Source organism: Fragaria vesca, linkage group LG2, assembly GCF_000184155.1.
Source record: "Fragaria vesca subsp. vesca linkage group LG2, FraVesHawaii_1.0, whole genome shotgun sequence".
In the NCBI taxonomy this organism is placed as follows: domain Eukaryota; kingdom Viridiplantae; phylum Streptophyta; class Magnoliopsida; order Rosales; family Rosaceae; genus Fragaria; species Fragaria vesca.
Genome location: NC_020492.1, coordinates 19,306,182 through 19,329,309, shown reverse-complemented (window position 1 = coordinate 19,329,309; position 23,128 = coordinate 19,306,182). Strand labels below are relative to the sequence as shown.

The following is a 23,128-nucleotide window of genomic DNA, read 5'->3' as shown; positions in this document are numbered from 1 at the left end:
GAAGACGAGTCTTTTGTCTGTGCTGGGTAGCCTGTGCATGATTCAGGACTCGAACATTATGACTCCTAAGTCAGGAACCAACGTATATGCAGTAGATCTAGCCATAGTCATTCTCATTGGCAATTAAACATTTAAGATGTTACAGGAATACCCAACATGAATGAAGGAAATAATCATATAAGATGAAAACTGAACACAAAGGCAACATAACAAAATGAACCAATTTCGATACTATAAAGATAATAAGGATATTGAAATAGCACCTGAATGTAAACCATCTTCTTTCCATTTTTGTATGTCCATACAAATATCATCTTAATCAAGAACAGATAATTCATGGAAGCCCTATAACAATATCAAAATGATATATAAAGAACTACTAACCTATCTGAGGTATTCATCAATGGATCAACATTTATGGAGCATATCACACCTGATAGGAGCATCTTTTTCACTGAGGTCTTTGTATTAGAACTTCAATTGGAAGAAGACTTGAATATTGAACAAAAGTGTGTTTAAATAAACCCGGTGAAAAAAGAATCGGCAGCACAGTGAAGTATAAGGAAAATGAATAGCTCATCCTATGAATGAATGTGGATTAGTGGTGATATATGAATGCTGATTGACATTATTGCCAGCTTTCTCCACCCTATAGCTCATGTCCTCTGAACAATATGGACCTCTAAGCTCATTTCCTACAGTTCCTATGCCTATGCTGTTTGTCCCACCTCAGAAGTTGTTCCCATTACATCCCCAACCAGTCCTATCCCTCATCCATGGGGGCCTAAGTTTTGGATGATTCCACTTCTGCTGTTTAAAGTATCTCCTTCCCAAAGGGGCCTCATATGAGGACTCCCTCTCTCGTTTAATACCCGATTGATTGTTTGCACATGGTGTGCCAGAGTCTGCTTGAGTGACACCAGTTGTGCTTGGAGTGCTTTCTTCAGAGTGACAATTTGTAGTGTCACAGCTGGCTTGTTGTCCTTCTGAAGCTTGGTTAACTGAGGCGTGACGGACATCATGAGAAGGGTCTTTCTTATGACGAGGACATGGGGGTAATGGTGGAAAAGGATGGAAAGGCATGCCAGGAGCAACAACCCAAGTATCAGCGGTTTCAGCATGGGGTGTCCCATATTGCTGCATGATAGACAGTGGAATGCCATACGAGACAGGTAAGCGAGAAACAAACTTTGCCTGCGGATGCCCTATAACTGAAGATGTTGACAAATATGAAACAACAGGGGTATTAAGGCAAGATGAAAATCCAGGAGGAGCATCATCAAGAATGTTTTGTTTTCCTGCGTAAACCACATCGGCACCAACTTGCTCACATATATGAAGCACAGTGCTGGAGCAATTTCCACCCTCTCTGCTCTGGTTCTCAGGAAGCAATGTTGCATCCCCTTCTAGCTGTTTACAGTTGATCTTCTGTTCCTTGTTTGGATGTAAACTTGAATCAGGGCATGTAACTGCTGGCTGATCCCATCGACTTTTTGAATCAGGGACTGTCACTGCTGGCTGATCCCATCGACTTTTACGCTTGCGTACTTTTGTCTCAGTGGTTGTACAACCACCTGTACAAGGTGTAGAAGCGCCGTCCTGAGTAACTGTACTAGCAGAAGGTGGTGTTTTAACCACTGATTGCTTGGCACTATCAGCAACTTCAGTAGATCTTCCAGTTTGATCACGCCAATTATCATGTGATGTGGGGAATCTATTGTAGTTTGAACTCCTGTTGAATTCCATCTTTCCATCATCTCTGTCTACAAAACAATGTCTTCTTAAAGCTTTTGGAATCCACCTATTTCGAAAGTTGCGTGCTATGTCATGGACCTGCATACAATTTGACTGACTTTAATTCGAAGAAGACATCCATCATTGATGCATCATGAAACATAACAGATGAAGTATGGAAGGATTAAAATACATAAAGATATAAAAATATAAAAAACAATACCCTTTTGTCACCATGCTCCGTCAGTGATAGTATTGACTCTGTAAAGCTGTACAGAAACAGAATTCCCAGAAGATATATTCAGAAAACATGGAACCATAATATTTGACACAGAGACCCAAGTAAAACGCAGTCATAACCTATGGACTGTTTGGTAACACTTACAATTATGCTTTATTAAAAAAAAACATCAATAATAATTGTTCACTAGTAGTTTCTTTTTCCAATAAAAGAAAGAAGTATAAATACTAATAAAATAACACTGAACAATTAGCAGTTCTCGTGTCTAGGTATTAATGTGATAAGGTCAGGTTGGGGAGTTACAAGAAAATAAAAATTATGAGGTTTTGACTTTTGAGTAACTCAACAGTTGGCATCTTATAACAATAGCAAAAGCTTGCATGAAAGTTCAACTATGATAAATTGATAATGTTATTCAATGAAGAAACAAGTAATAACCTCTCCATTCCCGGGCAGGGAGGACCTCCAGTAATATGTTCCTGTGTAAGAATCTGCGGCTTTTCAGCCAAATATTCTAGGACCTACAAAGCCAAAATAGATCAAGAAAGAAATGTTCTCATCAGATATCCCAGAAAAATGGTTATGAACTCTTGCAGATGAAAATTCACTAAAATATTTTTATAAACATCTGATTCCCTATTCCTTATGCAATTAGAAAACCAGCACAAAATTAATGTAGTTAGGCGTCACGCACCTTTAAGAGCTTTCGGAGGATTGGTATCTTGTTAAAGTCTCTCCTGCACATCTTCATAATGTTGTGTAGCATTCTCAAACCTAAGATAAAGAAAGGGGTTCATCAATTTATGCAAATAGGGGGTCCAATAGATCAATTAATTTGTTCTGACAAAAAGGCAAAAAGATATCCCCAAGGGAGAGGTACGCACCATTTTTGTTAATAATATCAATCAAAACCGTACGCGACTTCGTCTTCAAAAGAGCGTCAAGAATAATGGAAAGATCACGATTGCTGAAATAATTAAATAATTTTTTTAATAAAGAGATATAATCAAAGAATAACTGAACTTGTCAAGTGATAAATATTCTACATCACATCATCAGAAACAAAATGAAGTAAAATTATGTAATGACCTTTTGATTGCTTCCCCACTGCCACTATCACCTGATTGTGCAGTAAGGAACAGAAGCTTCAAGTAGCCTTTAGCGGAATCCTGTAAGAAGCACACATACGCAACCAATTCAGAACAGAATACACATCCAAGACTCTTACTTAAACTAGCAAAGAAGTTGTAATGAACATAACCTTCCATTCCGAAAATCGAACAGAACATTAACCAAGTTGGATATACAGTAACTACTTACTTTGCGTTTACTTATCCCTCCATCAGTATCCAACAGCTCGTTAAGCTTTTCTTCAACTGAAAGCATTAAAGACCATCAACCATCCATTACTTACCTAATGCATTAACCAAGCTCCAAAGTAAAAAGTACAAATAGAACATAAAGAATCCAAACCTGATCCTTCAATTGATCTTTTGGGTTTGAAAGGTAGCACATGAGATTTATTGGCTACCACCTGAATTTTGTTCGTATTAAGAGGAGTACTCCTAACTTTGCCTTTCTTCACAAAACTGGATGAATGAGAAGTTTTCACATTCCGATGCACCTTAGAGAGAAGCTGCTCATCTTCAAAAGTGTTAACCTTGGAGTTTTTGTTACTATCTGATGCAGGAGCATCAATATCATCAGATAAAGGTTTGCTGATCACTTTTATTGGAGAAGTAATCTCTGGTCTTTCACAGGAGTTTGAGGACTTTTCTGCAGTCCCGATTTCCCTGAAAACCTGCTGCTGAATAACAGGCGTGGATCTACTAGTTACATCTTCTGTTGGTTGGAAAACTTCAACTGGTTGGACAAATGATGGTAATGGGTGCTGCAATTCCAATGAATATTGGTTCTCAGACTCCTTTCTCTGCATGGTGATATCCAATTTGCAAACAGAAATTGTTGATCTATCGATTTCTTTATTTGTAGATGCACTCTCCTCGTGTTGGATTATCGCACCATATTGGTGATCTAACGAATCAAGTCTGGCCTCCGCACTGCCCCTACTATCTTCTGCTACACCATCTTCTGGGATCATCACTGGCTCCACATATTCTTCATCTGAATCATCTTGAACAATGATTTCAGTATTAAGAGGATCACCGCCTATGTAACCCTGACACTGAGGAGAGCCACAGTGGCATTTCTTTGCAGCAGCTCCAATCACCCTTACGAAGTTGTAATCAAATGTCACCTCTTCACCCTGAAGAATAATGTTAGAATAGTGAATGTGAAATATAAACAAAATATGAAAGGGTAATTGGAAAAATATATATACACGCACATCCTTAACTTGAAAGGGAACCACACACATACACGCACATCTAAAATCAATGACTTCAAACGAAATGCAGCAAATAGGTTATTTCGCCCTATAAGACTAACATCCTTGAGGTTTTAAATGCTAGAATTTTTTTCTTCTTCTAGTGTACAGTCCACTTGTTTACATATTTAAAAACTTTGAAACCCTAACTGCATGTACAAACAATAGTAACAATCAACTTGCACGCCCACGAGAAGTTTTTGTCTCCAAAATTAAAAGGGTGAGATAAGTTATTTAACAGATTAATCACCATATAGTTATACTTAACTCCAAAAGAAAATTAAGATGAACAAATTCTAGAAAACAAAAATACAATCTTCCTGGACAGCTGTAAGAGATTGTAACCCAAGAATTATATGTATCAGTTTTATGATTTTGCAAGTGTTATCTAATCTCTTCAATTGCATGCTTATGAGAAGAAAAGGAAATGTGTGCTGTACAGTTATGGAAGCCTGCAAGTGCTGACCTGGGCCAGCCTTACAGCATACATCAGCAATCCAAAACAGAAAAGTTAGTCAGTTTCATACGCGAATAAATGCAGCTCTATGAAATGTCCTAATCACAATGCCGGTGATCCCACTTAAAACTGTTGTCTATCTTATAAATCATAAGCCACAAAGTAAAGCCCCAAGTTGTGTTCAGAGATCTCAAAACTGATTCTCCATAAAGACTAGAAGTACATAAGATTTACAGTCAAGATGCAGTTGAACCATTCGAAACGTTACAGTGATCATGCTTCCAACAGAAAATTAAAGCATAAAAAATACATCAGGCACAAGCATACCTTCTTTATATCTCTTAATGCAAATAGTCCAATACAGACCTCTCCATTCACCATCCACTGTTCAGGACCAAAAAAACAAAAGTGAGCTTTCCAAAGGTTTGAACTTCAGGAAAACATATAACGTATTCTGGAGACGGAAAAGAAAAATGAAAACACATACAGAACAATGAGTACTCTCTAATTTCATAGCCAAATGATCAAGTCCTCACAGCACACAGATCACCTAGTAAGGTTTAGTCTATTTTGTACAAGTACAATAAAAATGAAGATGCAGAACAGTGAGTTTACAGTTATTCAACTGTACAGGGCCGGTCAACATGAGTAGAAATGATGCTAGTATAAAACCCATGGACCAAATTATAAACAATCAACCCAATAGTAAAAAATAGTTTCTGTTCAAAATAATAAAGACTAAAAATTGTCCTAGAAATCTCATTCACTATCAAAGAAGATGGACAACGTGTGAATATGCCAACAATTCGTTCGCATAAGAAGGGATTCAAAAAATAATAATTAAAGATGGAAAAAAATAACATGTGACCAAAAAACCACAACAGAGTGGAGAGTAGGAAACTACTTGGCAGCAATAGAAACTGGTCAAACAAGATGTGTTCTATAAATATGGACTGGCCTTAGTGGTGATAATCCATATCCAAATTGGGAATCTCAAAGCCATCATACAGAGAGACAATCACCTTTCATAAGGCAGGGAAGTGAAAGGGGAACAAGAAGACCCATCTTTCCGTCCAAATGTTCACCCAGATCACGTATACAATAAGACAATCTAACAATTCTATAAAATAATGTGATCATAAGTACATTCACCTTCTCAGTGCGGCAATTCGGGTCACAACTATGGTTGATGAAGCGACCCAAATTTCCCTTTGCACATGCATCTATTACCTGAAATAAAAGTAAAATTGTCAATAGAGTATATTAATTTATATGAACCAAAAAAAAATTCAACAACAACCAGAGAGAAAGAGTAAAATTTTATTTGATTATTATATCTACTGCCTATCATGCTAATTAAGAATCTATTAGCACAAGAACATGTGATGCAGTCATAAAATAGACAGCTTATAGATCTGAGAAAATATAATGCACAAACATTCCTACAATGCACACTTAACACGATTACTTTAAACGTATTGGTGAGTAAGCCACATTAAAACAGTAAGCACACAAACACACCAGCCCATATAGACATACAATGACCCTATTCAAAAAAAAAAAAACATACAATGACAAAAGACAAAAGACATATGATGTAACAAACTAAAATTTGAAAGATGAATCTCCAAAACAGTCAAAGCTACTCACACGTTGCCTAGAAAATGTTAAAAGGAGGATCTAGTGCGAGTCATTGTCAGGATAATACAAACCTCACTGGTATTCAGTGTCATGAAGTAGAAATGTCTGTGACCCTTCACAGCGTACTCTTTTTGTCGTGCCTCATATGCATGTGTATCAAGCACCTGGTTGGACATGAAAAAATTCTTCAAATGTATCTGAATGCATTACATGAAAGAAGGTAATAGCTTGGTGTGTGGGTGTGTATACGTACTACGTGACAAACACAAACTGAACTAAAAGAGAAGATTGCTCATTACCTCTCCGACATATTCAATAAGAAACTGCCCTTTTCTAATGTACTCAAGCGATCTGAGCCCAAATCCCTTTTTCCCACATCGAAACTTCTCTAGTTTGGAATATCGGCGTTTTTGGAACTGTTACAACAGAATTATCAAGTCAAAGGGAATTCGCTTTAAACAAAAATATGATATCTGTGAGGAATAGCAATAATACCTGTTGATTTGAACAAAGATCTCTACAGGGACAGGTTCCTCGAACACACTCGATGTTAAGCATTCGATTCAGGCAATCTTCTCCACAACCCAACTGGCCTTCTTTAGGTGGTTTGCAATGGCAAACCATTATCTGATTTACATAAAATAGATTATTACAGATATACAAATGCGTGTGTGTATGTATATATTAAAAGCAAAATCAGAAAATGCACTAATCATCACTGATAAAGGCAAACTTATGACTACCCCTGGCAAAAAGTCATCTAGTTCTGCATCAGATGAGATAAGCTCTGAAGATGTAGAGATATCCCAACAAAAGTCATCAATTTAGGGTGTCCACACCATAACATAACTACAGTTCTATAACCTACACACAACTTGGGCATATCCACTGGAATTGTTTATTTTTCCTTTGGTTATGCACTCACATTATATATTCAGCTTTACCATGCCTCTAGAAGTATACTGTTTCTACACATGAATGATATGTTTCAGCACATCTACGTGCTTGCCATACCATTCCACTCAATTGTTTAAACATTGTCCAACCCATGTATGTGATACATGTCCAACTCTATCCATGCCCCAGTGGAACATGTTTACCCCTCTTGATAATGCTCAAGGGCAATCAAATGGTTCCACTTTTGCCTTCAAATATACTTACAGTTTGCATGCAGACAAAAGTAAGATAAAGAAATAAGTACAAGAAAGTCAAGTCCAAGTATAGACCTCATCAATACTCTGATTTTTACGATTACGGTGAAGGAACTGATTGGTTTTAATAGATGCAACGTTCTGTTGGGAAACTGCAATTCATTAAGACCAAAACAAGTGTTAGAACTAACAGAATCGAAATTATGTGTGGGCACATGAGAGTGAGAGAGAGAGAGAGAGAAGTTGAACAAATTCTACTTCTATGACAAAGAGATAAAACACACCTGATGGCCGACGGCATTCCAATGTTTTATAATGTAATCGGGTGCCAGAAGCATCTTCTTCACCTGAAGCATCAGATATTTCCAGCTCTGCATTAATCTCCGCATTTGACTTCTCTTGAGGGATTGAGCAATCAGCAAAGTCTCTGTCCTGATTCTCTCTACATGTCCTTCAAAATTGAATCAAACATAAAGAGATAGTATTAAATTAAAAGCTCCAAATAATAATCTTAACAGCCACAATGTTTTTGATATATATACTTCAATAAAATTGGAATTATTATTATGACATCTCACTTGCATACATTTCTCAACATAGACAATTTTAGAAACAGTTGATAAAAGCGCAAAGTGCAATCCATAAATTTATCAAGAAAGACAACAACATAAAACAATTACAGTTAAAAAAATTGGTCCCTTGGTTTGTTAGCTGTTTTCTTTCTCAAAACTTGCTCCACTAGAAGCACAGATATAAGGAAACAATCAGCTTACCAACCAAAGCTAATATCGTTATCAGTTTGATGTTTATCTCTGAACCAGTTGAAAATCAAAGTGTCCAGACGTATAAAACCAAAATCAGATATTGCAAGATACAAAATGTGTTCAAAAAATTTCTTACTGCTTCTAAGGGTTTTGTGGAGAATTTAGTAGTGATAGAAGTGGGTTACTCACAAAACATAGGGTGGTTGACCTATCAAAAAACTCTTGTAGTCTTGTATATCAACCTTAAACAGATTTATTACCAACGACATACACCCTTTCTGAATAAGCAGAGTTGATACCCCTGATCCTAGCGTCTTAAACCATAGCTATGAACACTACGGCATTGGCGCTTAAGTCTAATCATACACATACAGTTTGCTGTCAATCCTCCAGGCCCCAGATAACTGATTTTCTCCCATGAACTATTTGGGTCAATGGAAACAACAGAAAACATGCTTAAATTGTCTAACTATGTTATCTATGTAATTATGTGAGGAATGAATAGCTTACCATGTGCACTTTGTTTCATCTATGAAGTCTGCAAGTTCAGCTGGTATTCGCCTCCATTTATTACAAGCATCACAGAGCACCCACGCATTCCGAGGGGGTATATACTGCTTATCTAAGCCAACAGGTACTGCATCCAAGTTAGGAACACCTATGCACTCAGCAACATGGGAAGAGTTGGCATCTCCAAACAGATCTCCTACAACATAGATTCATGTGAAATCAGCTGAATGTATGTAACAAACATCAAAACTCAAACATCAAAACTTAAACAGGAAACAGATGATTAAAGATTATATGATGAGTTAATCATATACACTGTTAACAACCGAGTACCTGATTCAGGGAGACTTTCCACCTTGCACGTAAGCTGTTTGTCCTCCTTGACTTTTCTCTTATTAACAGAATTCTGGTCATTTTCCCTTGGTTTACGAGTACTACTTCTCTTGCTCACTGAGTCAAAACCTCTGGTTTTACCCTTGGGAGGCTTCTGCCCCTTGGTGTTAGAGGAAGGAAGCATATTCTTGGAACATTGTAAACCTAAGACCACATCAAGATTGCAATCTGTCTCAGCTTCTGCACCCCTTTCCACAGTCAGAGCCTCTCTAGAAACTCCATGGTCACTTTCTCCTGACAAGCATAGGGGTTCCACATAAAATTCCTTGTCACTTGATGAGTTACTTGAAGCCTTTGCGCATGGGGAAAAAGTGAAAGTCTCACCCAAGCAAAAATCTTGAATACAGTTCCGTCTGCATCCATCATGTTTTGATGGTTTTGCTTTCATTGTGCTAGCTGGGCATGGAGACAGTGAACCGTCTTCCTGAACACAATTTCCCGCAGAAGGGAGTTTATGTTTCTTCTTCTCTCTCTTACTGCTTATAAAGTCTCCAGAAGCAGATAAAACTTTGTCCGAAGTGAAGACAGTACCATGACAATCTTCTTGAGGCCTTGCCTCCACATGTGCTTCTGGAATTAAATTGATAACTTCAGAATCAGGTGAAGTTCCAGGGTCCCTATAGCTACTCCCAACTGATCCTCCTGATGATACAGCAATTGCATGAGAGTGAACCCCAGCACAATTCTGTATCTCATCTTCAGCTGAATTCTCTGTAACAGAAACACACTCCAAGTCCTTATTAGCAAGTTCTCCATTCTGGCAAGTTTCCTCCTCTAGTTTCTTGTTTGTATACTGACACTTCCTAACAGTCGCTTCCTGTCTCCAATTATCTTCGACAACATTCACTATTTGAATTGAATTTGCAGATGTTGAGGTATCAACAACCTCAGGAGCTTTGGTAAACAGTGAATTTTTATTGAATTCTTTCCCAAATTTAACCTTCAAACGAACATGATTAGTTGAAGGTCCCTTCGACCATTGTAAATTTCCACTAGCCCCGCTTTGCTTCTGTTTTCCACTTCTTTGACCACCCCTTTGAATCTGTGATCCTTCATTCTGACCTTGACAAATCTGATGGACCTGCAGCCCATTACTCTCCTCAAAGGATTGAGTAACACTTCCCAATAATCCCCAGGTAGATAAACGGGGTGGCTTGGAATGGCAGCTTCTCTTCCTTCCAGGACCCTTGAAGACACTTTCAACACTTCCAAGGGGTTGTAACACTTTAGATGCATTCCTGCGTTTCCTTGGAGCCTTTTTTGTTGGAGTCTTGCGGCTTCGACCACTCCTTTGAGCAGGCAATGCGATAATTTCAGAAAAATTGGTTTTAGGCAAATGTTCAACTCTGAAATATTCATTTCCACCATGATCCATCAGTCCAGAATGGTCAAATGAAGTACTAGATTCAACATGACCAGGAGAATAATTGACATCTGGAACACTGACCGTCTTAGAAGAGTCATTACTGACAATATCAAAGGGTTGATGCAGTTGTAGGGCAACAGATTTGTCAATAGTACTGTTGGGAACTAATCCAGCAGAACCTTCAGTGAGATTGAAGGCCTTTTCCTCTTTTAGTAATATCTGGGTGCCAGTTTCAACCCTCATATCAGTCATACCATCAACGTTCTGTTCCATACATTCTTTAACCTTATCACTACTCTGATCATTTTCTTGGGTGCAAACACTCAGTAAATCTGGAGACAATGTCTGATTGCATGCATCAACAATATTGCTGTTCATGTCAACAACCTCTGCAACAGTGTCAGCATAAAGTCCATCAACACTGTTATTAGCAATACTGAAGGTGTCGCACAACTGCAGAGGAACAGAATTCTCAATAATGCAGTTGGGAGCTACATTGGAGGAATTGTCCTTCAAACAGGAGAGATTTACTTTTACAGGTGATATCTGGGTGTGAATTTCAGCCTCCTTATCTGACATAACATTGCTTTTCTCTTCCATGAACTCTGTAGCATCGGCCAAGGAGCCATCAACTGTAGTATTACTCTTTGGATCACTCTGCTGGCCAAAATTACTCGGTGAATTAGGCATCTGCAAATCTTCCAAAGACCTTTGAAAGCGTAGTGAAGGCAGTAATTGGTTGCATGCCTCAAAAACCTCTGTAGACTTTTCAGTAGAGAGGCTGCTTGCACCACTGACACCATTATCATCAAAATGTTTGTTATTCCAGTTAAAGTTAGTCACTATATCACCAGTGTTTGATACTTCTGAAGGCATTTGACCATCCCGTGCAGGTGATATCCCGTTGCACAAACCAACATCTTCTACTCCAGTCGAAACAACACTTTTCTCATAAGGAGCTTCCAATGAATTACCAGAAAAGATGCTGTAATCCCTACAAACATCTACATCTACAAATTCCAAGGGCAGTTGACCTTGCTCTTCCATAACTTCCGCCATCCCTTCAGAAGAGAGACAGTTAGCACTTTCATCATCCCTGCGCTCATCCAGTTGAATACCATTTCCACTTTTATCATCCCTGCACTCATCCAGTTGAATACCATTTCCACTTTTATCATCCAGTTGAATACCATTTCCTGGTGACCCTGCAGAAGGTAGGACTTCCGTGGGCACTTCACAGTCGGCAAATGAACCAGCAAAGCCATCCTCACGGCACCAGTTGCCTTCCTTCAACTGCATCCTGCCACTTTCAGTATCACAACCACCATCCACATCATTCTGATCACCACACCTACTGCTCACATACTCACTGTTCAAAAAATCTTCCGCCTCCAGAACACATGTGCTTCCAAGACCGCCCGCCAAACCCTCCCTTTCCACATCACCCAACTCCGTACCCTCACTGCAGCTCACACAACCAGCATTGTCATTCCTCCAAAACCCCAGAGACCTATCCGCCGCACTCGTAGGATCCACATTACCATCAAGTACAGGCTGAGCCTCCAAGCAGCTTTGCTGCTCCACCAAGATCTCCGAGCCCATCTGCTGCTCTGTACCACGCGACTCGCACAGAGGCTCCTCCACGGAAATCAAATCCTCGCAAGAAGCCATCTCATATCAACAAAATCGCACCCATAGCTCGACACACAGTACCTGATCAAGAACAGCAAGAAATCAAAACCAAACTCCAAATGAAACCCCAACCTAACCTAACGCAATGCACAACGCGAATCACCTCAAAACGAAACCCTAGCTCTGCTCTCAATTCGCGACGAAACAAAACAGTACCTGAACCAAATCAGCCGCCAAAAACCCTAAAATCGCAGCAAATTTCAGCGAAACCTACCAATCTATCAAACCAATGCAAATACAAAATCAAACGGCAACAAAATCCACACACATTGAAAAGAACAAAATCAAACGGCGAAGCGATTAGAACAGAGCATGGACATACCTGAGTGAGCAGCGAGGACGAGACTAGAAGACGAAGGCGAAGAAGAAGATGAGGTCGAATTTCTATTGCATCAGAAAATTGGTTGAATTAATTTTTTTTTCCTGGTAATTATTTTGCTGCGTATATAATCAGGCTCTGAAATTTAGAGAGAGAAAAAAAAAAAAGAAGCGTCGGTTGGTGGAGGTGAGTTTTTATTTCAATGAAACGGTTTTAGAGGGGAAGATAAAACTGCAGGAGGCTCCGACCGGGAGGAAGAAGAACGACTTGATGGAGATTTTGACCTATACGATTATGCCCCTCTCTTTTGCAGGGGTGGGGGGCCTGACGCAGGTAGGACAACTGTCCATGGGAGGGTAGTTTGGGGATTTTGTAAGAGGAAACGTTTATCGGTTAGGGGGAATCTTTTTTATCTTTTGTGTGATGCAAGGGGATTATTTACTTTTTTGATATGTTTACTTGGAGAGAAAGGTCTGTAATTTTGTTGGGTTCTTTATTTTTACAGCCACCAACCAAAAAGGAATAATGTAAAATTGGGCAACCAAGGATAGGGCTCGTGTGATGCGAGTCCTGAAGAGTAAGGGTGACTTTGGGTGAGAGCTTATCATAAGCTGCTTATGATTTGATGATGCTTGTGTGTTAGTTGTGACAGTATAATGCTGATAACTTTTTCTTTTTTCTTTTTTTTGGCGAGAATATAATGCTGATAACTTTGAAAACTATAAAAAGTCCATTGTCACTTGTTATAATAAAAACATATAATTACCTCATGTGAATAACAGTTACTTAGTAAGTCAGTTGCATTAATTTTATATCATTACTTTTGTTTATTGTAAGTCAGTTACTTTTGCTTATGATTTCGATATACAACTTATTAATTAGTACATTAGCATCATTGTAAGTATTTTCCGAAAATCATTGTTTTCAATTGAGTCTATTAAGACAAATTAATAATTGTTATGGTGAACAATGATCTTCCTCTTTAACGCGGGATGTAGTATATACTTTTCTCAAAACGTATTTATTCAAGAATTTTTGTTGTACTTGGTGTATATATGCATGAGTTATGAAACAACAAAACACTACACTTTCTCGCCGCAATATTAAATATACGAAATGATTGTCTCGTAACTTGTACATATTGTTACATGCATCCCAACCAAATTAAAACATCTATCCTAACCAAATTAACATCAATAATATCGCTACAAATAGCATTACGACGTAACTAAAAGTTTTAAGCATCACATATAGTAGTGGCAGATAATACCAACTTATGTTGAACAAATATTGTTGGTTGTATATTAGATATTGATAGGAACTACATGGATATTTTGTACATCATGTCGACTTCTTCCCCTACCGCACACCGTGAACCTATTACATAACAGTGGTTCTTACCTCTTTTCTAAATTGAAAGACATCTAATAACATTTCTCGTATATTAGATCTTGACATAGTTCACTTCATGAATTTTTTCTATCATCATCACAACAAAAACTTTAAGACCATATATACCCCAAGTTCGTGAAAATGACATACACATACCACGCAATTAAACCAAACAACTAAAAATTTTGGTTTTACCGTTTTAATAAGGTCTCTAGTCTCGAGGCTCACCCAAAATTTACCTTTGTGAGGCTTTTGTCCCTTTCAAATCGATCAAAATACTTTCCTGTAAATAACAAGATCGGCCTTCGTTTGAATTTTGGGGTTGGTCAATATTCGTAAATTACTTAAATAGCCTCGAGGAGGGCGTGGCTAGGGTTCCACGGCGTTAGAAGTTTTTGTTGACTCGGTTAACGCACTAGTACAAAGTACACAATTTGCTGACTGATGATGAGCAATACTTCTAGAAGTACATGATCATTACAGTCAACTAGTGCTCCTCTGATTCCATACACATCTGTTCCCATTGACCATTCAACGGTGGATATTTTCCCATTGCCATATTTTTTTTCATCACATATTCACATTGACCAAGCAAAATTGCTACTTAATTAATCTAATTCCTTCAAAGCTTCACACCTTCTTAGCTCGTTTTTTAGTCGAATTAGTCAATTTCATTAGAAAGATCGACTTAAACATTGCATCACGTATCTCCAGCGGTAGCGACACTAGGGAGGGAGAGTTGAGAAGTAGATTATGATAAGCCTAAGTCATAAATTTGAAATAAAAGAATAAAATGCATCACATCGATCAATAACCTAGACCGATTCTAGAGTCACATAGGAAGCTTCTGTTTTGGTGATGCGTTGATAAAGTTTCACGGTGGCTTTCTTCTCAAAAACAAAAACAAAAAATGTTTCACGGTGACATTTCTCAATGTTCTTTTTTTACTAGCTAGGTATGGTGCACCAAGCCTTGTAGCAGTGCAATGCAAGGATAACATGTGTAAGCCTCAGTAGCAAGCTACTATGGCGCACCCGTTCCTTCAAATAGTGTGAATTTTTTGTGTGTGTACCATATATTAATCCTCCGGATCTCACGCTATGTGTGACGGGTGGTTATACGGCTAAACCATGAACCCTAAATTAGCGATGGAAGGTTCAACCATTGCGTCAGGAGATTAGAGGTAAGATATTGTTTAACTCGTGTATGCTTGTTTCGATTAAATAAGCGACAATTAAGGCATGATATATGTTGTATGATGTACTAATAAAGATGACGTCGTTTTTTCATGAATCATCTTCTCTATGCAAATATAAAGAATCTATTGTATTTGTTGTTCTAACTACGGAACTAATATCTTCATCATGTAGAAGAATATCTAATTAAGGTACATCTCAGTAAGCAGTATTAATACACACGTACACAACTAATAGTTTTTTGGATGTTCATGAATGTCACACCAGCTAAGTCCAGGTACATCTTATTAGTTAGAAAATGCTAGACAAACCAGGAGAAACACATAGAGCCCTCCATATAGTTATTACTTATTACAAGTCCCACAAACATTATTACTTAGTCATAAGCAGACTAGCTTCTTAAGTGCTTTAATATTACAAACCATAAAAGCATTAATCAGTTCTTGGAGGGAAGGACGATAGGGAGCTCAAACATAGCAAATATACAGGGATGTATATCGGCATGAATATTACATTATGTCGTGGAGATTGGGCTGATTAGGCTGGACACGGAGGGCAAAAGGTATCTGCTGGCCATGGGTGGTGGTGTTGTAGTTCATGTCCCTCAAATTCTCTTCAATTTTCATCACTTTGTACTGCAAAAACAATGTATACCAGATCAATTGGAAGCATAAATTAATTTCTGAGCAAATTAATGACCAAGCTATGTTTCTTTCGGATAATGTGCAATGGTTAGTATCTGATATATATCCAATGATGCAGCATCAAAATTAACAAGCTAGGGATATGGCAGAAGGCTTTAGGCACTCCGATCCCTAGCTCTCTGTTATTCTAGGAAACTGGATCACTCTCGTTTTGAACAATTAATCAAATTAAGCTTGGATTAGCTAGCTAGAAATATAAGCTTGGTATACGTGTCCGCCATCTTAGATATGTAGGGATTTGACATGTGTACGTGTAATCAACTGCTGAAGAAAGAAAGATGAACATGAACTCACCAGCTGGTATGTGAGGCGCTTACGCTCTTCCTCCAGAGCTCTATCCTGAGCAGTTGTATTAATAACATGGTAGTTAGACAATTATATATATCGGAGCTCAAAAAACTGAAACTAAACTCAAATCAATAAAGCTACTAAAAACTCATCATACATTTTCTATAACCGCCTCTACGTACTTTGACTGCCACAACAAAATAAGATCATTAGATGTAGATCTGTTAGCAGAAATTAAAACTAAGAATTATATACAGCTGGTTAACTAATCTATCAAAGTAATGATCGAATAATAAGAAACTAAAACTAAGAATTATATACAGCTCGCTCCTAGAATGCATGATCAATCACTACTTGCCTTTCTGTCTCTGATACTTGCAAGGCCAATTTCAAGTGCTTCCTCTAAGGTCATCAGGTCTACATGGTTCAAAGATGTTATGTCTTCCCCTTTCAAATGCCTACATTGTTCAACATGAATGATTAATCTATGCTCATATCAGTATCAAATAGTTGTTCTCTCTTGATAAATTAATCTAGATTTACCGAAGCTCGATTTGCATGCTATCATTGTCTTTCTTGACTCTATCCACTTCATTGGAGAGGTTCTGTAATTTGTCATATTTTTCTTTCAGTATTAGTTCATGACTTCATGTAAAATTATACACATATGATATATGAAACAGAAATTAAACACAGAGAAATTAACATAGTATTTGAATTATATATGTAACTATTTATATAAAAACACACATTAATAACCCCATGCCAAAATATACATGCAGATCTGTTAGCAGAAAAAAAATGTATATATAGACCGGTAATTTCAATGCCTGAATTAGCTAGCAGTCTAGAACCCACAAGAAAAGACGTTTATTAATTATTATATTTGGGGTGCTTATATTGATCTATCAGTTATTTCAATTTTGTAGCATAGAAAAGGAAGGGAGAAAAACAACCAGATGTCCAGATCTGTTCATAGATCGATGTTACATTTCATATGTTTACACTAGCTTCCAGTTTTCTGTCTCCATGTATAACATATAAACCTATATATCAGAGATCTTAGCAAGAGAGAGAGAAAACCCAGAAGTAGTACTGCATATATCCTATTTTTAGATCTGTTCACACAAATCCCACATCATGTTTCTTATCATAAAATTAGTAAATATTAAAAACTAAAACAGAAAAACAAAGAGAAAGAACCAAAACCTCATGCTTTGCATCCCATAACCTCTTTCCAGACTGTGAGTGGTATTTGTCCAAGATTTTCTTCAGCCTTTATCATATCAACAAGAAACAAAAATGAATCTCTATAGAGCTATTTTTTTCCATTAAAGGCTTAAAGAAAACCCATTAATGAAATTAAAAAACCAAGAAACATATGAAAAAAGAAAGATGAGAGCTAAATTAGTATACGTTTCCGGAGGGCCACTGCAGTAATCAACCATTTTTCCAGAGCTAGCAATGATAATAAGAGAAACCTTAGCATCACAGAGAACAGTGATTTCCTTAGCCTTCTTGATGATCCCATTCCTTCTCTTAGAATAGGTCACCTGCCTGTTGCTTGAGTTTTCAATCCTCTTAATCTCAATCTTACCCCTCCCCATCTTTCACCACAATATCTTAACTTCTTATCTCTCTCACCCTGAACTCTTTCTTCTTGCTTTATTTTTTCGAAACAGCAGAAGCTAGTTCTCTTAGAGATCAGGAGAGATGATGTAAAAGCAGAAGGCTGAAAATAATTAAGACATATGTTGGACCATTTTCTATTCTGGGTTCGTAGATAAACAACTTTCATAGTGCAGGTTCGTTTATGGGGTTGGTGACAAGGCCAAGCCAACTGCTTTTATTCTGTGCCTCCTATTTTTTTGTGAATTTTTGCTTCATGTTAATAACCAGTGGTCTCTTTTCTCTTTACCCTCGGCGTGACCAAATGACTTCAAGATTTTAGGGTTTTCCTTGACCACCGTTATTTAAGGAATGCGTGATTTGGGGGCTTGGAGTCTGTGAGGGTCTTGTCTAGGGTTTGTAGACATGGAGCTAAAGTGTGGATAGTAATCAAATCAAGCTAGCTTTAGATCTAAACCGGACGTGAAAGCAAAATCAGATTATGGTTTTCCTCAACCATATAATGATGGGTTTCTGAGAGGGAACAAAGAAGGAGATAAGGTAGGTTCTATGTGACTTGAAGGAATACAAAGAAACGAATACGATGCCGTGAAGAGAATAAAACAGTCGAGGTCATCGATCACATGCGGGACGAGTACTACTGAGATTTGGTCTATAGTCCCTAGATTTGGTAAAGTTGAGTGAATTGGGATCGGTAAAAGGGTAGTTAAGTTTGTAGCTCGAGTAAAAGTACACTGTTTGGTTTAGATAGCTAGTGATGAGACTTATCTCCATTAAGAAACAGAAGTCTTTAAGCCCTTGGTCTTTGTAGCAGCCTGGGTTTTCCATGTATGCCTCTCTATAATATAGTGGCCGGTAAACAACCACGGTAGGAAATGAGAGAGAAGTACGTTTTGAAATTTATTTCAAGTATTTGAACTCGATCCTACAATGCTGAAGGCCGGGCTAGCGAGACTGCACACTAGAGATTAAAGAAGTTTCATATGTACGTTGGATTTCTTTGCGGCCATATCATCCCATGTTTGCGATAGGCTCGTTAAGGCTTTCAGCACCTCGATCAATATATAGTTCCACTGTTACATACTTCTGAAAAATGAGAAACATACTCGGCTATTAACGCACATATATATAAAGTGCAGTAGAAGTACTAGCAAGCACAGGTGCCTAACAAGATCAGAGTGATAGTATGTCGAATGTAGTTCAGACACACCTCGATCAATATTATTACAAGTTCTTCGATCATCACTAATAACTAATTAGTCATAATTAAGAAGATTAAGTAGTTAACCACTAAGTGCACTGGATAATGTTACAAACCATGAAATTTAACTGAACTGATCGATATAAAGCATATTAGTTCTTGATGATCGAAATAACTTCCACTCTTTTTAGCAGTCGTGGTGGAGATTAGGCTGAATAGGCTGGAGCCTGAAGAATGACATATGGGACATCCTCTGTTGATACTCTATGTCCCTCAAGTTATTGTCTTCAGTTTTTATCGTCTGTTTGTGCTGCAAAACCCATCACGACAAATTTAATTAAACCATATTACCCACAAATATAACTACAATAATTCGAACAGATTAGGAACACTTTCGACTGCAAACTTACAATATTTTCTCTATACATGCATGCATCATCCTATATATATGCAATATCAATATATCGCAATTAATTGACAATGCAACCTAGTTAGCTACTTTCAACTTCAGTTAAGATATCGTATAAAAAAAATAAAACTTCAGTTAAGATATTGATAAGGTCTATATATCCTCGTTTACACACTAAGAAATTCTTAAATCAATAAAAACAGTATGTTGTTTATATGTAACATTCTCTATGACTTGGATTCTCATGGTTCACCTGGTCACGGACTCACAGGAATCCGGAACTTGGTATACATGTTATATGCAACTTTTATTGTTTTGTGCTTGCATACATAGTTCAAAACTCTTTATAGGTATTATATATTGATCCACTATTCGTTACTTTAATTCATTCTACAACTATTGGTACACACACCAGAAACTAAACGAATCAGCAGTGGCTGAGGAAGCTAATTATTCAGGTTGCAATAATAGAAGTTAAAGACCCAACAAGAATATACGAACACTTAACAGCTGGAATGAACAGTGAACTTACCAGCTCATAATTGAGGCGATCATGCTCGGCCTCCACAGCTTTGTACTGCGCAGTAGTTGGTGTTCCATTAGTACGTTGGTGTTCCATCCAAAAATATAAGATAGTAAATAACCATTGAAGCAAACTAATTACATGTCTACATGATAGCATATGCATTACATGTATATATTTTCGAACACTAAAAATATAAAGTAAATCTAACAAGTCGATTATTAGGTTTCCAGTGTTACTATGATACGTACACTGTCTCTATGCCTCTGGGCGACCTCTGTCTGCGACAAACAAAAAGAAAACAAGATTAACCTCATTAGCAGATTGAAATAATCTCTCAACAGAACTAAGTAATTTCATTTCAACAAGATTTGATCGAGATCATCGATCGCTTGCCTTCTTGTCTCTGACAGCAGTAAGGCCGTTCTCGAGTGATTTCTCCAAGTCCCCCAGCTCAATGTGGTTCATGGATGTTATGTCCTCCCCGTTAAGATGCCTACACGAACATATATCAATTCATATATATGCTTATGTAAGAATGTCAAACTAAGGTTTATCATCTAAATGAGAGATAGATCGAGATATCTTTAGTCTACCTGAGATGGACTTGCATGTTGTCATTTTCCTTCTTGATTCTATCCAATTCATTGGAAACGTTCTGCGTCATTTATCATACATTGTTTCAAAATCTCACAATATGCAGTAACTTAATAATAGACCAAATTAACCAAAACAAAATATGAATTTTACTTTGTCATTTATTATTAATTATTACTATTTAAGAAAATACAGATGAAGGCCATATAAGGGTCTGTATTCAGATGCAGATCTGTTAACGTTAGAAGATACTAAGTGTGAAGCAGGGTTTCCAACAAAAAAAAAGTGTGAAGCAGTCGAGAAACCATCAGGTAAATAAAAAGAGATGCGAGAGACATAGAGTTGATCAAGAAAAAGAGGCTTTGTTAATGTTATAACCTAACACAGAGATCTATGATCTATCAGTTATTCCAATTTTTTGCAAAGAAGAGGAAGGGAGGGAAATCTCATTTTATTACCAGATCTGTATAAAGATGTTACCTTTCATATACTTCCAGTCAATAAATTGACAAGAATTAATAAACAAACATAACTACAGAGAGCTTAGCAAGAAAGAAGCAAACCCAGGGGAGTAGTACTTGATCCTATTTGTAGATCTGTTCATACAAATCCCACTTCATGGTTCTTATCATACTTTTAGCAAAATATAAAATAATATAAAATAACAGAATATTTGGAATATAGAGAGAGAAATTATGAAACCTCATGCTTGGTATCCCACAACCTCAACCCAGTTTGTGAATGGTATCTGCTTAAGATTTCCAGCAACCTTCATCACACCAAGAAAAACAATTTAATTTCTGATAAATCTCAAAAACGGAGAAACAAACCCTAAAAAAATCAGAAGGAATTATAAACATGCAGCAACAGTAGCTCCATACGTTTCTTGAGAGCCGCTGCAGTACTCAGACATTTTCCCAGAGCTAGGATTAATGATAATAAGAGAAACCTTGGCATCACAAAGAACAGTGATTTCCTTGGCTTTCTTGATGATCCCATTCCTTCTCTTAGAATAGGTCACCTGCCTGTTGCTTGAGTTCTCAATCCTCTTGATCTCAATCTTACCCCTTCCCATTTTCTCTTATGAACACTGTCTCTCTCTCTCTCTCTCTCCCTCTCTCTTTCCTCTTTCTTGCTTTAGTTTTTAAAATGAATAAGAGTCTTGAGAGGAGAGATGACATAAAAGCAGAAGGTTCAATATTTTTAACCATTTCCTATTCTGGGTTTGGGGTAAAACCACTTTCGAAGTGCACAGAAGTGAAGGGCTTGTTTATGTGATTGGTGACAACCCCAAGCCAACTGCCTTTCTTTGTAATTTTTATTTTTCCTTCTTCTTTGTTGCAGCTTGCAAGTGGGACCGATTAACTACAATGTTTCTTCTAGGGTTTCATTAATATAGGCTTAATTAGAGGCTAGGGTTTCATTTTGATGGATCTAAATCTGGACCATAATCAAATCTTAGATCTTAACCATCAAATCAAATCAAATCAATTCGTGTTGTTAATGATGGGGTTTTAGATTGTAAAGGAAAGGGAACAAAGAAGTAGACGGAGGAAGTTTTGTGTGACCTGAAAACAAAGAAAAGAATCTGATGCATACCTACAAAAGTCAAAGAGCCATCAAGGTCACCTATCACCACGGAGGAATATGGTCTATGATCTTCGATCTTTCTAAGCTAGCTAGGTCACTATTTATGAATTGAAACTTGTGAATTGAGATCTGTGAAAGTATTACGTACAAATTTGTGGCTTGAGTAAATAGTAACCTTTGCAAAGGTCGATCAAATTAAGTTTGATCATGGTTGTATTTTAATTCTGAGAGGACACTTTTCCCGATTTAATTGATTTGATTTTGACAATATAGCACACGCCAAACTGCTGTGAACTTTATCATGCATCGGAAATTTTTGTCTTTCAATTTTCTATATTCCTAGAGAAGCTAGTAAAATCTATATATTATCATGGCACATTCGTGAAAACCCACCCGGTAGACTGAAGAATTTTCGATATTATCACATCGTTTGAACAAAAGTATGGTCTATGATCATATCTGGCCCTCAAGCCAGTACGTGATGATCTTTCATAGCTTGGACAATTCTAACTGATGGATATACAATTTTTACGAAATGCGCACTGGCATACATATATGGTGTCATGGTCAGCTTGAAGACTAGAAAGTGTTGTGTTGTTTGATGCAGAACTCCAGACAGGCCTTGCTAAATCTATTTATACCGCGGTTGCTAACTTGCTATCGACTTCCCTCTTGTCCCCGTTACATATATGTAGAAGTGTTAGCTTTAGAATGATAACTTGATTCAAGATAAGAACAAAGGTTTAACAAGTAGAATGTGACTCGAAGATGGTTTATTGACAACATCAAGTCATTTAAGGTTCATATAATTATAAAGCATCTAGTTGAGAGTCAAGGATACATATTACATACTTTTCAAGCTAATTTCACATAATTAAGATGCAATAATCATGGTCACAAGCTCCAGATGTTTGCCACAATGCGTCAATGCCTTCACTTTGTATG

The 23,128-nt window shown here is 37.4% G+C and overlaps 3 protein-coding genes across 3 annotated transcripts; all 3 read right to left on the bottom strand.

Annotated features, from left to right (window-relative positions):
- Positions 1-293: 293 nt before the first annotated feature.
- LOC101310090 (histone-lysine N-methyltransferase ASHH2-like) lies at positions 294-12,842 on the bottom strand. The gene is made up of 19 exons (XM_004292679.1): positions 12,658-12,842; positions 12,439-12,517; positions 9,218-12,356; positions 8,885-9,080; positions 7,895-8,061; positions 7,686-7,762; positions 6,955-7,086; positions 6,759-6,875; positions 6,531-6,623; positions 5,971-6,048; positions 5,146-5,202; positions 3,449-4,241; positions 3,296-3,351; positions 3,065-3,144; positions 2,860-2,942; positions 2,670-2,749; positions 2,414-2,496; positions 1,958-2,003; positions 294-1,833 (listed from the first exon to the last, which is right to left on the bottom strand). The coding sequence occupies exons 3-19, from the start codon at positions 12,312-12,314 to the stop codon at positions 730-732; spliced, it is 6,339 nt and encodes a 2,112-aa protein (XP_004292727.1). The 5' UTR covers positions 12,315-12,356; positions 12,439-12,517; positions 12,658-12,842; the 3' UTR covers positions 294-729.
- A 2,659-nt stretch (positions 12,843-15,501) lies between these two features.
- LOC101296163 (floral homeotic protein PMADS 2-like) lies at positions 15,502-17,901 on the bottom strand. Its single transcript, XM_004290868.1, has 7 exons — positions 17,651-17,901; positions 17,444-17,510; positions 16,778-16,839; positions 16,593-16,692; positions 16,392-16,421; positions 16,241-16,285; positions 15,502-15,877 (listed from the first exon to the last, which is right to left on the bottom strand). Exons 1-7 carry the CDS (start codon positions 17,839-17,841, stop codon positions 15,752-15,754), a joined length of 621 nt encoding a protein of 206 aa, XP_004290916.1. The 5' UTR covers positions 17,842-17,901; the 3' UTR covers positions 15,502-15,751.
- Positions 17,902-18,958: 1,057 nt separating this feature from the next.
- Positions 18,959-21,668, bottom strand: LOC101295877 (floral homeotic protein PMADS 2-like). The gene is made up of 7 exons (XM_004290867.1): positions 21,475-21,668; positions 21,296-21,362; positions 20,593-20,654; positions 20,393-20,492; positions 20,248-20,277; positions 20,006-20,050; positions 18,959-19,374 (listed from the first exon to the last, which is right to left on the bottom strand). Exons 1-7 carry the CDS (start codon positions 21,666-21,668, stop codon positions 19,252-19,254), a joined length of 621 nt encoding a protein of 206 aa, XP_004290915.1. The 3' UTR covers positions 18,959-19,251.
- Positions 21,669-23,128: the final 1,460 nt, after the last annotated feature.

Coding starts and splice junctions, on each gene's coding strand:
- LOC101310090 (XM_004292679.1), bottom strand. CDS start 12,314: ATGGCTTCTTGCGAGGATTTGATTTCCGTGGAGGAGCCTCTGTGCGAG. Junction 2,497..2,669: donor TCCTCCGAAAGCTCTTAAAG/GTGCGTGACGCC, acceptor TTGGCTTTGTAG/GTCCTAGAATATTTGGCTGA. Junction 2,004..2,413: donor CCCTGCCCGGGAATGGAGAG/GTTATTACTTGT, acceptor GTTTCTGTACAG/CTTTACAGAGTCAATACTAT.
- LOC101296163 (XM_004290868.1), bottom strand. CDS start 17,841: ATGGGGAGGGGTAAGATTGAGATTAAGAGGATTGAAAACTCAAGCAAC. Junction 16,286..16,391: donor TAGAGGCGGTTATAGAAAAT/GTATGATGAGTT, acceptor ACAACTGCTCAG/GATAGAGCTCTGGAGGAAGA. Junction 15,878..16,240: donor AGCGCCTCACATACCAGCTG/GTGAGTTCATGT, acceptor TTGTTTTTGCAG/TACAAAGTGATGAAAATTGA.
- LOC101295877 (XM_004290867.1), bottom strand. CDS start 21,668: ATGGGAAGGGGTAAGATTGAGATCAAGAGGATTGAGAACTCAAGCAAC. Junction 20,493..20,592: donor AACATGCAAGTCCATCTCAG/GTAGACTAAAGA, acceptor ATGTTCGTGTAG/GCATCTTAACGGGGAGGACA. Junction 20,278..20,392: donor CTGCTGTCAGAGACAAGAAG/GCAAGCGATCGA, acceptor TGTTTGTCGCAG/ACAGAGGTCGCCCAGAGGCA.